We start from the raw sequence: 18,207 nt of genomic DNA on the forward strand, positions 1-18,207 counted from the left end.
AGCAAGGACTACAAAGACATGGTTCAATTGCTGCCCCTTTTTTTTATTTCACTAGTGATACATAAGCATATAATTTCTATTAATAAGTATATATTTCTATTAATAAGTATACATTTCAATTCTTTTTTTCATTTATTTTTATTTCTTTTTTATTTTTATTTCTTTTTTTTTTATTTGCACTATTATCTTTTTTTTATTTTTTTATCTATTTTTATTTTCCTTTCTATTTTTATTTCTTTTTTTTAATTAATTTTTATTTTTAATTCCTTAAGACACATAATTGGCATTTTGTCTCTCTATTTTAACACAAGTTGTAATAATTTAATTTTTAATACTTAATAAAGCAAGCATTGACCAATCAAATAAGGAGGCACACTATAGCCTCACTTACACTGTGCATCTATCCTTGACAAAGTCTGCTAGCTGGATGAAACAAATTGGATTATTTTGATAACTTTTTGATACACTACAGTCACCATCCACCTACAGTTCATTGGCTCACTTTCATGTTCTACACATGGTAAAGATGACAGAACACACAGGTGATCCGGCCACCAAACGTCATCAGAAGACCAGGAACATCATGCTTGGGAAATTTAGGGTAAGATTTGCCTAATTGTTCCAGAATTGTTGGCACAGTCCGAGAGGCTCCAAAAGTGCATACATTTTAAAGAGAGCTTTAACACTGTGCCAACATTGATGTGTCTTTAGGGGCTAGATTTAAAAAAACTGCGGGTTTGAGAAAGTGGAGATGTTGCCTATAGCAACCAATCAGATTCTAGCTGTCATTTATTTAGTGCACTCTACAAAATGACAGCTAGCATCTGATTGGTTGCTATATAGGCAACATCTCCACTTTTTCAAACCCGCACTTTTGTAAATATACCCCTAGGTGTTTTACATATCATCATCATCATCATCAACATTTATTTATAATGCGCCTGCAAATTCCGTAGCACTTTACAATTGGAAGCAAACATTAATAAAACAATACTGGGTAATACATACAGACACAGAGGTAAGAGAACCCTGCTCGCAAGATTACAATCTATAGGACAGTGGGAGTTTGAAACACAAGGGCATGTGCTACATCATATTGCACATTGTACCAGCTAGAATGCATGGGTAAAAAGTATTGAGTGGGCTGCGTGCACAGTCACACAGCAATGTTGGTCAGAGGGTTGTTGTCTTGTGTTAGCTGTGTAGAGGGTGGTAATAGGGTAACCTAGGGAGATTAGGATGATGGTTGAGGAATATCATAAGCTTGCCTCAAGAAGTGGGTTTTCAGAGAACGCTTGAAGGTTTGAAGACTAGAGGAAAGTCTTACTGTGCAAGGGAGGGAATTCCACAAAGTAGGTGCAGCCCGAAAAAGTCCTGTAACCATGAATGGGAGGATGTGATGAGAGTGGAAGAGAGACGCAGATCTTGTGCAGAACGGGGGTGTCGAGTCGGGAGATATTTTGAGACAAGTGAGGAGATGTATGTCGGTGCAACTTTGTTGACAGCCTTGTATGTTAGTAGAAGAATTTTATATTGGATTTGTTGAAATAAAGGCAACCAATGTAGAGACTGACAGAGTGGCTCAGCAGGTGAAGAACGGTTTGCAAGGAAAATCAATCTAGCCGCTGCGTGCAAAATAGATTGTAGGAGTTCAAGTCTGACTTTGGAAAGACCAGTAAGGAGGGACTTGCAATAGTCGATGTGGGAGATGATGAGTGCATGATTAAGGTTTTGCAGTGTCTTGTGTGAGATATGTGCATATTCTGGAAATGTTCTTTAGATGTATGTAACATGATTTAGATATAGAGTCGATGTGGGGAATAAATGATTTTTGTGAGTCAAGGATTACACCTAGGCAACGAGCTTGCGGGGTGGGATTTATGGTCATGTTATCAACAGAAATAGAAATGTCAGGCAGGAAGCTTCTGTTTTTAGGTGTGAATATTATTAATTCATATTTTGAAAGATTGAGTTTGAGTTGGCGAGAAGACATCCAAGATAAAATGGCAGAAAGACAGTAACACAAGACAACACAGATGGTGATAGATCAGGAGAGGATAGACAGATTTCTGTGTTATCCGTATAGAGATGATACTGAAATCTAAAGGATCTTATTAGTTTTCCAAAGAGAAGTGGTGCAGATAGAGAATAGCAGAGGACCTAGGACTGAGCCTTGTGGTCTCCAACTGATAAAGGAAGTGGAGCAGAGGTAAATCCAGAGAAATTAACACTGAAAGAGCGATTAGATAGGTAGGATGAGCACCAGGATAGGACAGTGCCTTCAAGACCTAGGGATTGTAGCGTTTGTATGAGGAGAGAGTGGTCAACAGTGTAAAATGCAGCAGAGAGATCCAGGAGAATTAGAAATGAGTAATGTCCTTCATTTTTTGCTGTGATCAAATCATTGACAACCTTGGTCAGCACAGTCTCTGTGGAGTGTTGAGAGTGAAAGCATGACTGAAAAGAATTCAGTAGGTTGTTTGCTGTAAGAAAGTGTGTGAGGCCAGTGTAGGCAATTCTCTCGAGAAGCTTGGAGGGACTCGGGAGCTGGGAGATTGAGCAGTAATTTGAGAGAGAGTTTGGGTCAGAATTCTGTTTTAAAAATAGGAGTAATCACTGCATGCTTGAATAGTGATGGAAAAATTGAGGGAGATAGATTACAAATTACAGATTTTAGTTAGAGGTGGAATGAGCACATGAGACAGGGATCTACTATTTTGTGAGGGAATGGGATCAAGTGGACAGGAGGTAGAGTGGGAAGATGAGAAGAGAGTAGAAATTCCCTCTTCATTTGTGGTATCAAATGAAGAGAGAGTGTGAGAGGGTGCTACAAAGTCATTGAGCTGATTGCTTGTCGAGGGAGATTATATAATTTCAAGTCTGATCTTATCTATTTTGTCCTTGAAATAGGAAGCAAGATCCTGGGCACTGATGGTAGTCAGAGGATTTGGGGTGGGAGGATACTGTCATACTGTCATTTATTTGCTTTCATTTTTTGCATTGAGCACGTTTCTTCTTTTATTTCTGTTTATTTTGATGGTTTGTGATCATATTGATTTTACATAGCTCATTTTCAAACCAGGAGAGCCAAAAGAAACCAAATCATAATCCAAAGAGAAGTCAGGAACTAAAGGTACATTGGAGCAAGAAACAGGGAGATGGTAATGAAAACAGGACAAAGAAGATGCTGGAGTTAGATAATGACCTAATACACTGTCACCGTAATGGTGCCAGAGTCAGCTATAAATAGAGTGTGGTTGGTCTGATTTCTCTGATAGAAATCGGGCTGTCAGTTTCATCACTGACCGCAGACTGCCTGAACAAGAAGAGATCCAGTTGCCTAGCAACAGAACATGCCAGACAGGAGAGAGCAGGGACAGTGCGGGGATGGTGCCTGACAAATCTCAGGTGGTAGTAGGATAGGCAATAGTGAAAAGGTGAATTTTGAGAGCGCTTGAATAATGTAAGGTTGGAGGACAGTCTAGTTGTGTGGGAAAGAGAGTTCCATAAGTGAGGAGCAGTGCAAGAGCAGTCTTGGATGTGGGCAAAATTATCAGAGGGGAACAGGCATCAGTCATAATGGAGAGGTTAAGTCAGAGTGTACCTCGTGACAAGGTCAAAGATGTTGATGAGGGTGAGCAACTTGAATTAATTATGTAGGTAATGGGGAGCTGGTGTATGGATTTGCAGAGTGGTGCAGGGGAGGAGGCGGAGTGGAAGTAGAAGACAAGGCTTGCTGCTGCATTTAGGAAACATTTTAGAGTGGAAAGAAGGGTGAGGGGATGCCAGATAGCAAGTAGTCCAAGTATGAGATAATCAAACAATGAATAAGGAGGTTTAATAATGTCCTGAGTGAAAAAGGGGCAAATTCTGGCAATATTTCATAGGAGAAGGAAGCAAGATTGCATAAGAGATTGGTTATGTGGAGTGGCGCTTAAGGCTGAGTCGATAATGACACCAAAGCAGCATACACGGAGAACAAGGAAAGTGTAATTTTTTCAACTGTCAGAGAGACACAGGTAGGGTAATAACTCTAAGAGGAGGAAAGATAATGAGTTCAGTCTTGAACATGTTGAGCGTAAGGTAGAATTGGGACATTCATGCAAAGACTGCAAAGAGACATTGGGATATGGGATATGAGAGAAGGAAAGAAGTGGAGGACAGATATATTTGAGTGATGTTTGCATATAGGTGCTAGTGAAGGAGCCTTTGAGTTCACCAAGAAAAGAGGTGTAAAGAGTGAAATGCAGAGGGTTGCGAATACCACCTTGAGGGACCTCAAAAGTTAGAGGAAGTGGAGAGAAGCATGAGTTAGAAGTAGAGACACTGAATGCCTGATCACAAAGGTAGGAGATGAAACTAGAGAGAACAGTGCTTCAAGGGCTAAGAAAGTGAAAGGCGTTGAGGAGAGGAGGAAGTTCAACTGTATCAAAATCAGCAGAGAAGTCAAGGAATATGAGCAGGGAGGAGTGAAATTTGGCGTAATTATCATGTGTGTATTTTTAACTGAAATCTAAAACAGACATATAATAATGTTTTAAAATAAAATTTCAAAAAATAGCCATGAGTAGATCATTGGTCACTTTAGTGAGTATGATCTCAGTTAAATATAGAGAAGCCCAATTGCAGAGGGTTGAGAGGAATGTGGGCACGTATCTGGCGATTCTGAGCGTATCGTACACAAAGTCACTCTGCGCGTGCCCAGATCCAGGAGATACGTCCGTGAATGCAGCCATGTCCGTTGTGTGTTCGCACGCAAAGGACACTTACTATAGTCAATAATTTCCGGGAGTGAACTGGGTGCAGAAGGGGCGTATTTACATAGTCAATGTACAGTAGGGGCTTGCCAAACTCAAGCACACACAGCCATGTCTGACTCCAGCTCTGACCTCTGCTGTATCTCTTGCTCTAGCTGTGGGTCTAAGTCCTGAACAGTAGTGTTTACAGTCTTGTATGCATGTTATTACGTGTTAGCAATCACGAGCAACTGTAAAAATGTATTTTATATTCAGAATTTTATGTTCAGTAGACATTAACAACATTCTAATAAATATATTTCAAGGGAAGGTTTTTTTTTAAAAAAAACTATTTTAAACTGTTTTATCATTAATGACTTTATTATTATTAACAGGTGACATTATTTTTTATTTTATTTTGCTGTGCGTTCTTTTGCAAAGTTAAAATCCACAGATATTGGTTTGTGTTTTAAAATTTTCTGACTCAAAAATCAGAATAAAATCAAAGGCCTTTTTATTTGTGGAACTTGTAAGGCATGTCAACTTACCATCACGACAAAAGAGTATAAGGATAGATATGGAAAAGCCTGGAAAATCGAGCTCTTCTTAAATTGCAACTCCTCCGCTGTCATTTACTGTATTTTTTGTCCTTGTCACAAAAATTATACTGGAATGACTATCCGGCCTTTCAAAGAACGCTTGCTAGAACACGCAGAAGATGTAAGAATGTAAGAAATGCTAAGAAAGATCAAATGAACTTTAAAGTTCTAACAAAAGTTGCAAAGCATTTATTATTATTTTATGATAATAATCCTAAATTAATGCAAGCCCTTGCAATGGAAAATATACATATGGGAATCAGAGGAGGAGATCTCCAAAAAGAATTACTTAAGAGAGAAGCAATGCAAATATTTACAAAGGGCAGTATGATCCCAAATATAATGATCTCAACAGTTACCTTGTATATCTATGAGACTCAGCCCAGTGTATCTGTACTATGAATAACTCTTAGCCAACTGACATACAGTACTGTGCAAAAGTTTTAGGCAGGTGTGGAAAAAATGCTGCAAAGTTAGAATGCTTTCAAAAGTAGAAGTGTTAATAGTTTATTTTTATCAATTAACAAAATGCAAAGTGAATGAACAGAAGAGAAATCTAAATCAAATCAATATTTGGTGTGACTAACCTTTACTTTCAAAACAGCATTAATGCATCAATTCTTCTAGGTACACTTGCAGACAGTTTTTGACGGAACTCGGCAGGGAGGTTGTTCCAAACATCGTGGAGAACTAAGCAATACTATGCTACTACTTCATATATTACCATCACTTGTGTATTATATGTATGTGTAAACTTGGACAGTTCTCATATGATGAAATATATAATTTAGAGATATGTTTTTGCCCACAGTGTTCATCCCAGAGAATATCAGCAGCTACAAGCTTTCATATTTGCCATTAATGAGGTTAACAGGAACCCGAATATTCTGCCCAATGTTACTCTGGGAATGTATGCATATGATTCTTGTGGACATACAATGAAAAGTATAAAAGATGTTATAGAGATACTGTCTGGACACGAGATGGAAGTTCCCAATTATTTATGTACGGAACATGGTAAATTGGCTGGTGTTATTGGAGATCTTCATTCTGAAACAACCTATACAATGGCACAATTACTGAATCTTTATGGTTATACACAGGTAATTGCTGCAAATATTTTTTCTGTAAAATACAGGAAAGTTAAGTTACCCACTTTTAAAGCTAACATATTGTTATTCATGGGTAAGCTAGTATTCTAGAAAATATGTTAAAGAATGACTGTTAAATACACAGTATATGGGGCTGATGCAGAGTGAGAGACACAGCTGTTTGTGCAGTGTAAAATATACACATTTGTACGCCCATAAAATAATACATGAATATGCTACGGAATATGTTGGCGCTATATAAATAAATGATGATGATGCTCGCATCTGATGCTTGCGCCCTAACAGTTGGTGAGGTGGAATGGGAAGAGTTGAAAGTAAGAAATAGCAACATATAGTATGAAAAACATTGTTTTAATTGTTGTAGGAAATAATGGACTGTTAAGTGCGTATTGTCGCTAACCAATAACGATTGTCGAACCTCGATTTGTGTTTCCAAAGCACTAAGATTTATTCTCAAAAAGTAGCAGAATAATTCAAGCGAAATAATAATAATAAGTACAGCCATTACTTATCGCAGGCGCTCTGGATCCAGTGCAGTCATTGAATCCCGAAGTCTGGGGACAAGATGTCTGAACACTAGATGTGAAGCTGCTGCTTATATGCACACAGAAATACAGTAATACAATGAAGATGGTATAGCTTGCTTCTATTGGTCCAGGTTTCAGGAAGGTCCAAGGGGTTGTCAATCATTGGCTAGTTCATCCTAAGGAATCCAAAGGAGGGGGTCATCTCTCCAGGGGGTATGCTCTGCTCTTCCCGCCAAGATTCCTTAGTCTTAAGTAGTTCATAATTCCCTATCATTCATAACTTGTGTATGCACTCTGCGATTCCTTCGCAGAGTGAACCAAACAGTAGCAAATGTAAAGAGGTTTATTATGAAAGCACACATGATATGATTCCTTCAACCTGTTCCATATATTTCACTAATGTGCATATAACTCATATTATAACACATAAATACTACTATATTTCGACATAACTGACTATGTGTTGCAACTACCATTAATGTGTACTATTTTACAAGTATGCGTGTTTATGCAAATGTATGGTAAAAGACCAAATACTGTTGCTGCCACATGTAGTAGCTGCGTACGCCCTTCCACGCCGTAGCATGCCCTTGTACGCCGTAGCGTACCGTACGCATCTTTTCAGAAAAAGACAACCAAGTTTGCTCGATTTTAATTGAAATGACTTTATCCAATTTGCTGACTTTGACAGCTCCACCCTTTGATAGTGTAACAAACTATCACCCAATCACCGTTTCAAGTTCAGGATTATACAATACTTCTTCAGAGACCATGATCTCGGTATCTGGTACCACCCTTTCAGTCTCTTTCTCAGTGTTACTCCTATAAGACCTTTTCCCACACTTCAACACAGTAGGAACACATTTGACAACTAAACCAATTGCTAAGATGACACCCAGTATAAGGAGAAAGAGCTTACCTACACTAGCAACCATTTCCTGTACCCACTCCCCCAGACCGGAGAACCATTTCACAGGGTTCAACCATGAGAACCAACCTGCCACCTTTTCCCTGACCTCATATAACGAATAATTATGGTTCTTTCGAAATTCCCATTTTAACTGCAAAATTTCATCCATCTTCCGGTCTGTAACCTCTTTCGGGTCATCCATATTATTGGTGAGGTATGTGCAACATTTGACACCGAACTGGGTGGCCAGTGTCACACAGTACCCACCAGTAATAAAGGTGAGATAATTTAGTACCAGTCTATGTTGCACCAACTCCTTCTTGTACGCTTGTAGTTCCCTTCCAGTATACCTGAAAGTGTCATCATACATCTCGGTGATATTATCTATTAATTTAGCTAGGTCTTGGATATATTTAAAGTTTAATGTTCCCCGAGCGGTCCTGATGAGATCTAGGGCTACCATAACTTGAAAACCAGCAGTTTCACTAATCAATTTTATAGCTATGGGTTCCTCACCAGGAATCATATTTCTCTTGCCACGGTGTTCATACTGTGTGTGTACGTATGGTGGTTATGTAGTCTTGTGAATACCAACCATTTCTTCATGAGTAATAGTCACGATTTCAGGAACTAGTTTAGCTAAGAAACACAAGCCCTTGGAACTCAGAGTCACCCAGGAATAAGCTTTCCTTCCACAAACAAAGTACACATCATCAGGGAGAACATAAGGAACAGTATGCCCATTAATTATATCACACAGAGTTTTGATAAAACTACCCATGCCTAGTGTCTCCATTTGCTCCAGACACGTGTCGGCATGGATGACATTCTTACAATTATCTATAGAGACTTTTCCAATGGCTACTTTCTTATGTTTGGTTATACGCCCTAGTTTGTGACTTCCATCAACATTCCTGCCTATTGGTGACCTTGTGAGTCTCCCTCTAAAATGAGTGTGGCGAGCCATTGTCTGATCTGATGGGTCAGCTTCCCAATTCTCCAGACGTTTTGCATGAGAGATATTTAGGCACAGCAAAGATCTGTCTATGGAGTATTGTCAAGGCGTCAGTCTAGGGGACCTAGTGTTATTGTACCTCCCGTCTATGGGCCTCCCACCCCTCAATTCGAGTACTTCGGATATGTTTAGAGGGAATGGCACTAGTCCTATATTATGCTGCCCTTGCGGGACGTGAGAGCACACCCAACACTCGGTTTGGTTTAGCACCTTACCCACCAGGGAGTGATAATCCTCCAAAGGATGCCCGCCTATATTCAGAGTACTGGGGGACTGGCATCGTTGGATGCATCTCTCTTCAACTAGGGAGTCGCAAAACTTGCAGATACAATACTCATCAGACAATAGCCCCTCACACTGCCTCCGAGTTCCTGAGCTAGCAGACCTTTTCATAACCCCCGGACCAAGCTTGATAATGGGCTGCTCTGAGTATTCTAATAACTTTTCCTCTGCCTCCATTTCATCCGTATCACTACCAGAACTTTCCTCCGTCCTCCATCCTCCTTCACAAAAATAGAATGTCCTAGAAAGAGTAAAAACAAGGAAAATCCTGGAACAACAGAAACACAAAAACCGCCACTCGCTGGAAAGATAGTTCTGGGGCAACGTCTCTGGTTCAGGTGTCTAGACTGCAGGCTTTAGGTCTCCCGGAACAGACTCACAAGTGACAGATCTATGTCGTTGGTCTCAGTTTTATCTTGCACTTTCTCCGGATTATGGACTCTCCTGCAGTGGGTGGAATGGACCCAAGTGTCTCTCTCTGCAACCTTCAGTGATGTAGTACTGGTCAGCAGCACTTGGTACGGGCCTTCCCAATGGTCTGTTAAACAACCTGAACGTAAGAAATTATGGATCATAACATAGTCTCCAGGTTCAACATCATGACAGTTCGTTTCTGGCATACCAGGTGACAGCATTTTTAGTTTTTGTTGCTGTTGCTTTAGCTGTCTACTCATTCTTATAAGATATTGTACAGTCATTTCATTATTACACTTCAAGTCGTCTTATGGACTCACGATCAAATGAGGTTGTCGTCCGAACAGTATCTCAAAGGGGGACAGATGAAGAGGAGGTCTAGGAGTGGTCCGAATGCTATGGAGGACCAATGGCAAAGCCTCAGGCCATGCCAACCCAGTTTTAGCCATTACCTTACCAAGCTTGTTCTTTATAGTACCATTTACTCTCTCCACCTTACCACTGGCTTGTGGTCGGTAAGGGGTGTGAAGTCTGCTACCGATTCCCACGAATTTACACATATTTTGGAAGATATCACCAGTACCCCTATCACTTTCAATGATTCTAGGGATAACGAACCTACATACAAAGTCTTGTACAATTTTCTTTGCAGTGAACACAGCAGTATTAGTGGCTGCCGGATATGCTTCTACCCAACCGGAAAACACATCAATACAAACTAACACAAACTTTAGATTCCTGCACGGTGGTAATTGGATATAGTCAATTTGTATTACCTGAAAAGGTCCGTCTGTAGGAGGGATGTGGGATGGCTCAGTTGGAATAGTTTTCCCGACATTTTTCCTCAAACAAGTAAGACATGAAATTGCCTTCTTACCAGCCTGAGAGGAAAATTCGGGAGCACACCAGTATGCTCTCACCAGTTTGCACATACCGTCTTTACCCAGGTGAGTCAGGCCGTGTGCTGCTTCAGCCAGGCTTGGATAGTACGTTCGGGGAGCTACAGGCTTACCTTGTCCATCCCTCCAGAGTCCTGAGGACTCTTGACCACATCCCTTCGCCTTCCAGACCGCCTTTTCCTGCAGGAAACACAAATCTTGCATTTCAATTAATTTCTGCATGTCTAATGTCTGAAAAACCATCATAGTCTCGGTCGATACAGTCATAGGTTGCCCTGCTACCCGCTTAGCAGCTTCGTCTGCCCTGTTGTTGCCCAATGACACTGGGTCTTTTTCAAAGGTATGGGCTTTGCACTTTATGACGGCTACTGTTCTGGGTAACTGTATCGCTGTCAGAAGTCCTTTTATGTGTTGTGAGTGTGCTACTGGCGTACCTGCTGCTGTCGTAAAGTTTCTAAGACGCCAAATGGCCCCAAAATCGTGCACTACCCCGAAGGCATACCTAGAGTCAGTATATATATTGGCTGATTTACCCTCTGCCAACTCACACGCTCTCCTTAATGCTACTAGTTCCGCCACCTGGGCTGAGTGAGGTGGACCAAGGGGTTCAGCTTCTACCACATCCTGATCGTCTACAACAGCGTAACCAGTACATAGCTCTCCCGTCTCTGTCTGTCTATGACAACTTCCATCTGTATAAAACGTAAAATCTACATTTTCTAAGGGGGTGTCACGTATGTCGGACCTTGCAGTAAAGGTCTGATTCAGGTGTTCCATACAGTCATGCGTGTCAGTATTCTTGCCTAACTCATCATCAACCAGGGTTTATCCCACCTCCCACCCTTTGTGTCTCTAGAGACACATATGGAAGGTATGTAGCTGGATTTAAGGTGCTACATCGTTTGATGGTGATGTTTGAGGGTGCCATCAGGGCTAGTTCCCACTTTGTGAATCTAGCTGAAGAAACATGTCTGGTTTGGGCTGAATTTAACAGAGCTGATACAGCATGGGGTGTATAGACAGTTGAATTATGTCCTAATACTACGTCCTCGCTCTTACTTACCAGAAGAGCAGTTGCTACTACACTTCTGAGACATGTTGGGAGTGATCTTGCCACATTGTCCAATTGTGCACTGTAGTATGCTACCGGTCTGCTAGCGTCACCATGTTTCTGTGTGAGGACACCTGCTGCACAACCATCAGCTTCTGTACAGTATAGCTCAAAAGGCTTTTCATAATCAGGTATTCCCAATGCAGGTGCTCTAGTCAGACTATATTTAAGATTAAAGAACGCTTGCTCTGACTCTTCTGTGTGTACGACACGTTCTGGTTTTGAGGAAGAGACTAGCTCCTGCAATGGTAATGCCAGAATAGAAAAACCTGGGATCCAGGATCTACAGTATCCACACATCCCCAGGAAAGTAGGAATCTGCTTCTGGCTCTGCGGCAGAGTCATCTGTTGTATGGCCTCAATCCTGTCGGCTGTCAGGTGTCTTAGCCCCTTAGTGAGGCAGTGTCCTAAGTATTTGACCTTAGTCTGACATGGTTGTAATTTATCCTTTGCCACCTTGTGCCCTGTTTGTGAAAGATTAAGCAACAACAATTTAGTATCATGTAAACATGACATAAAAGAATCAGAGCACAGCAACAAATCATCCACATATTGAATTAGAACAGACCCATTGTGGGGTTGAAAGGATTGCAAACAGTCATGTAAGGCTTGGGAGAAAATACTGGGGCTGTCAATGAACCCCTGGGGTAGTCTGGTCCATGTGTATTGCACTCCCCGGTAGGAGAATGCAAAAAGGTATTGACAGTCAGGGTGAAGAGGGACTGAGAAGAAAGCAGAACATAGGTCAATGACAGTAAAGTGACTGGCAGACGGTGGAATCTGCATGAGGATGACAGCTGGATTCGGCACTATGGGGAATTGGCTCTCAACGACTTTATTAATTCCCCTTAAGTCCTGGACTAATCTATAGCCCCTCCCCCCACTCTTCTTCACAGGGAAAATGGGACTATTTGCTGTACTGGCTGTATGAATTAAAATCCTTTGTTGTAACAGCCTTTCAATAACAGGATATACCCCTAGTTCCACCTCCGGTTTTAATGGATACTGTGGGATTTTTGGAGCTATCCTACCACTTTTTAGATTGACCATGACAGGGGCTACGTTTGCCATCAGTCCAGTGTCCTGTCCATCTCTGGTCCATAGTGAACCTGGTATTTCCAGCAACATCCCCTTTACTTGAGATGGACTGTGTTCTATAACAGTAGAGTGTAACATTAACCTATGAGGGGTGTCCAATATGTCCTGTACCTCATTAGCGACCTTCTCAGGTATATCTAGGAACACACCATCTGAAGTACAGTATATGACACATCCCATTTTACATAGCAAGTCTCTCCCTAGCAAGTTAGTAAGAGCCGCCGCAGCCAAAAGAAACGAATGCTTAGTATGCAGAGGCCCGATAGTAACTTCAGCGGGTTTAGTTAGAGGATAATGTAACACTTTTCCCGTTACCCCCATAGCTGGAATAGTTTTACTGGTCATCTGTAGATTGAAAGGAGAGGTTATTACAGATCGGCTCGCCACTGTATCTACAAGAAAAGTTTGTTTCCTACCAGCTATGTCAACTATCATTGTTGGTTCTTCTCTCTGACTCTCAGTTATCCTCACTGGCTGTAGACTACAGGTATGACCTGACCCCTAGCACTGACTATTGCTTTCCCGCGCAGCATTTGCTGCTGTAACATGCGCGGGTAGATGTGAGTCTTCTAAGCCATGTGAAATCCTCCTTGCAGGATATCTACGTGACCCACCCCTCTGTACATTGAATCTTTCCTTTTTACAATCTCTCATGTAATGTCCTTCCTCATTACAGTTGAAACACCTGATCACTTTAGGTTTCTTGTTATATGGGTTGTATGCTGGTGGTCGTGTATGCATCCCCTCTAGAGCCTGTATACTTATCATGATTAACCTATCACTTTTCTCTTCCTTTTTTCTAAAAAGGTTCTTGTCATGCTCCACAGCAGACTCCCTAAGATAATCTACTGTGATGCCTTTCCAATTAGGTAATGTGGTTTGTACTCTCGTCTTTAAATTTTCTCTAAGGCCATCCATTAATACTCCTACAGCTACCTCTCTGTGATGTGGGTCCTCACCTATGTTGGATATCCCAGTAAACCGTTTTATTGCTGCTATAGCTCTAGCAAAGTAATCTGAGGCTGTTTCACTATCCTTTTGTTTTATGGTGAAAATCTTACTCCAATTTACTACTACTGGAAAATAGATGGCTAAGTGTTTGACAATTTGTTCTATATTTTCTTGGTTAATCTCATCAGTCAAGGTGTCATCTTCGTCCAACAAACAATCTCTAATAAATTTTTGTGTGTCAGTATGGGGAGGAAGACACGCCCTCAACACTACACGCCAATCCTTATTGGTTGGTTCGTGTGCATTTCCTAAGTCTTTAACAAATTTCTGACATTTTGCCAACTCTTTTCTAGGATCTGGGAATTCAGTCATAATGGAACGTAACTCTGATCTAGTCCAATGACAATGCATTGTAACATTTCTTAAAGGAACTACACCATCCTTATCCGGTTTCCCGTTGGGAATTGATATTGTGCGGACTGGGTACGCACCCACTGGTTCACTGGTTTCAGAAGTCACTACCGGATCTGCTGTTTCAAGATTTAGAACGCTATCACTCCTAGTGGTCACACTACTCTCACCTATCTCAGCTATTGCTCCTTTCTCATACTTATGCTGAACCTCTAGCATATTAACAGCATGAGCAATGGCTCTAATCACAGTGGGTTCATCTTCATCTTCTGATACATTTGTTTTGAACTGACTTAGAACAGGATATAACTTAGCAATTTTCCTTTTCTCAGTTTTAATAACGGCTGCACTTACCCCTCCCGCCACATAAGGTGGTGGGGGCGCGCTTGCGCTGAATTCGCCACGCTTCTCAACGGCTACTTCCGCCCTGCGCGCGCTTTTTGCCATGCCTACTTCCTCTGCCACGTGTTACCTTCCATTTGCTACAATTTTAAACAATCATTATGTCTATTTCTCTTTTTCGTTGACTTAATCAACCATACTTTATCTTTTACAGTATTTAGTACCTCTGCATTAAAACTCCCTATTGTTGGGAAAGGCCTATCACAATATTTGGTCATCTTTACCCACGTGTCGCAATATGCGTATGCACCATATTTCTTACACATGAGAAATCTCGCTGAACCAATAGGACTTTCCTTCGGCAGTATACTGGCCATCTCTTGCGTATGCTTAGCACCCATATTGAACAACACCAATCTACATGGAACACAGACACACCACAATGCTCTGTTCCTTCCGGCCAACAATACTCTTTTCTGTGGAACACAGACACACCTCAATGCTCTGTTCTTTCCACCCAACAATTTCAACCCTGTTGCTACAATCACTGCTAGAGATCTCTTATGCCCGGTGAACGTATTTCCACTAGCCGCGTCCACTCGCTTTTTCTCGCACTCGGCGAGGACCCCTAATACATAAATATCACTGTGGGCCCCAAGGACTATCAGCTCCTCGATACCCTGGCTCACCACAAAAATCTGCTGAGTTTATTATCGCTGGGAGCGCAAGTTGATAAAATGAACCTGCCTTTCCAGTATAATTCCTCCTAGCTGCTTCACCAATTCGCACTAACGGTGCGGTTAGATCGCACTGCCTACCAATACTAATTATTAGCAAACCTTGCGATCTTTTGGTATCGCTTTGCGAAAACCACGTTTTCGCATTCGGTATACCTGCCCTGTATACCGTCCTTCAGTTGGGCAATCCGCCTCGTCAGACAGCAACTGAGCACAATGAATAGTAAACAGTGTATCTACGTTACAAAATCACACACTATACACCTTTTCTGCGCAGAAAATTAAAAGTTCCCAACAATAGTAATAATGTCTCAGAGGCTTTCACAAGTAATTATACTATACACATATAATAACTATCAAAACGATTGTTTAACCACGTGTGAAATCTACCGGAAGTTTGCGTACGCACAGCAGGAAATACACATACGCTATGCAATGCAATACAGTTAAAACGCACAATGACAGTAAAAAGAAACAGCTTTCTCTTTTGTCCCTAGGTTCTAGTTAGCGTGCCCTAGACAATGCAAAACGGACATTCGGTTTCACAACACAGAGTAAAATTCAGGTTTTAAACACATTGCAATCTTACCCGTATATGAAGCGTCTCCACCCTTTGTTGAGGAACCGAAATCCGTTGGTCTTGCATATCATCGGCAACGAAACCTCCAAAGCTCACGAGCCCCCAAATAGTTAAGTGTGTATTGTCGCTAACCAATAACGATTGTCGAACCTCGATTTGTGTTTCCAAAGCACTAAGATTTATTCTCAAAAAGTAGCAGAAAAATTCAAGCGAAATAATAATAATAAGTACAGCCGTTACTTATCGCAGGCGCTCTGGATCCTGTGTGCAGTCATTCAATCCTGAAGTCTGGGGACAGGATGCCTGAACACTAGATGTGAAGCTGCTGCTTATATGCACACAGAAATACAGTAATACAATGAAGATGGTATAGCTTGCTTCTATTGGTCCAGGTTTCAGGAAGGTCCAAAGGGTTGTCAATCATTGGCTAGTTCATCCTAAGGAATCCAAAGGAGGGGGTCATCTCTCCAGGGGGTATGCTCTGCTCTTCCCGCCAAGATTCCTTAGTCTTAAGTAGTTCATAATTCCCTATCATTCATAACTTGTGTATGCACTCTGCGATTCCTTCGCAGAGTGAACCAAACAGTAGCAAATGTAAAGAGGTTTATTATGAAAGCACACATGATATGATTCCTTCAACCTGTTCCATATATTTCACTAATGTGCATATAACTCATATTATAACACATAAATACTACTATATTTCGACATAACTGACTATGTGTTGCAACTACCATTAATGTGTACTATTTTACAAGTATGCGTGTTTGTGCGAATGTATGGTAAAAGACCAAATACTGTTGCTGCCACGTGTAGTAGCTGCGTACGCCCTTCCACGCCGTAGCGTGCCCTTGTACGCCGTAGCGTACCGTACGCATCTTTTCAGACAAAGACAACCAAGTTTGCTCAATTTTAATTGAAATGACTTTATCCAATTTGCTGACTTCGACAGGACTTATAAGGCCCACAACCAAATTTCCTTTAAAACATTTTTAATGTTATAAAATAGCATTCAGGGTAAACTAGGTTCATAGGAAAGCAATAGAGTCCTGTCATTATTGTGAAGCAGTTCTGTACAGAATATTCAGCTTTAACAGATTGCTGATCAATTGCTATTAATTTCAATCTTAAATAGACTTTACACAGACTAGTGGCTACTAGTTGTTAATGCATTGCATATATATAATAGTACTAGAAAGTGTATACAGACTGAGTTAGATATATATCATTCTGAACTAATGAGTATATTTATTTATTTGAGAAAAACAGTGTTTTTGCTGTCAGACTATTACCAGCAGAATCCATAAAAAAAAAAAAGGATTTCATTCTTTAAACTTAAATATTTTCTAGTGAAAGTAATCCTGTGTGGGCCAGTGACAACTTAAATAATTTAGAAAAAAACTGGTTCTTTGCATGTGAGATTCAGCAGCAGTTGCACACCCCAAAAAAGGCTATATATATTATTTCTATTTTTCATTACTTGTTTATTTTGGAAGGGTCATTCAGTGAAATGTATTTTTAAGGAAGGCAGCACGCAGTAGCACACCCCAAAAAAAGGCTATATATATTATTTCTATTTTTCATTACTTGTTTATTTTGGAAGGGTCATTCAGTGAAATGTATTTTTAAGGAAGGCAGCACGCAGTAGCACACCCCAAAAATTGCTATATATTCTAATATTTTCTATTTTTCAATACTTGTTGTGGCCGGGATCCAAGTGTTTGGGCAGCGGACGTGTGTGACGGCCATGTTTAAATAGGTGTCGGGCGGGTTAATACCCAGCACTGGAGAGATTAAAAACACCAGCGCTAGGTGTTGCATGCCTAAAGTAAATGTTTAAATGTTTAAATGTATTTAATTGAAAAAAAAAATTGTTTTACAATGTGCACATACCCGGTGCCGCAGCATGGGAAGGGTTAAACCCCGGTGCTAGGGTGTATAAATGTACAATTGAAGAGTTTTAATAAATAAATGTAAATACTTAAATTTTGTAGGGGCTGCAGCACTGCTAGTTAACCGGTGCACAGCACTGAAAGTGTTAACTCCCAGCTGTAGGAGCCGGGAGTGTAACAATGTGTGTAAAAAGTGTATTTAAATGTAAGCTCTATAGAAAATATATGTGTATGTGTATATTAAAAAAAAGTACTTACCATGTCTCTGGTGGTCCAGCGAGGGCTGCAAGGGCAGCCCTGGATTGTTCACCCCTCGGTAGCCAGTTTCAGTGGCTGCCGGATGGACTTTCAAAGCAGCCTACTGGAATCAAATAGATCCAGGAGGCTAAGCGGCATAGTAGAACTCAAAGAGCTTCAGCTAGTGGCAAGCAGGGGCTGCTGCCCCAGTTCCTGGTCTCTCTCCCTCTGGTATTATTTTCGGCCAGAGAGGAAAATCCCAGAGCAAGGAGCCTGTAGGGAGTTTTAGGCGGGAGATTTAAAAGATAAATTTCCTGCCCCAGACAGACAGGCACAGGGAGGAGAGTGGGTTCG

At 40.9% G+C, this 18,207-nt stretch overlaps 1 protein-coding gene across 1 annotated transcript in view; it reads left to right on the forward strand.

Annotated features, from left to right (window-relative positions):
* The first annotated feature begins 526 nt into the window (after positions 1-526).
* Positions 527-18,207, forward strand: part of LOC142110965 (olfactory receptor 6N1-like) — a 104,727-nt gene continuing 87,046 nt past the window's right edge. The window contains exon 1 of the mRNA XM_075193788.1: positions 527-601. Within this exon, the coding sequence (XP_075049889.1) occupies positions 527-601 (75 nt within the window). The remainder of the gene's footprint in view (positions 602-18,207) is intronic.

This window comes from Mixophyes fleayi, chromosome 1 (assembly GCF_038048845.1).
Source record: "Mixophyes fleayi isolate aMixFle1 chromosome 1, aMixFle1.hap1, whole genome shotgun sequence".
Lineage (NCBI taxonomy): Eukaryota > Metazoa > Chordata > Amphibia > Anura > Limnodynastidae > Mixophyes > Mixophyes fleayi.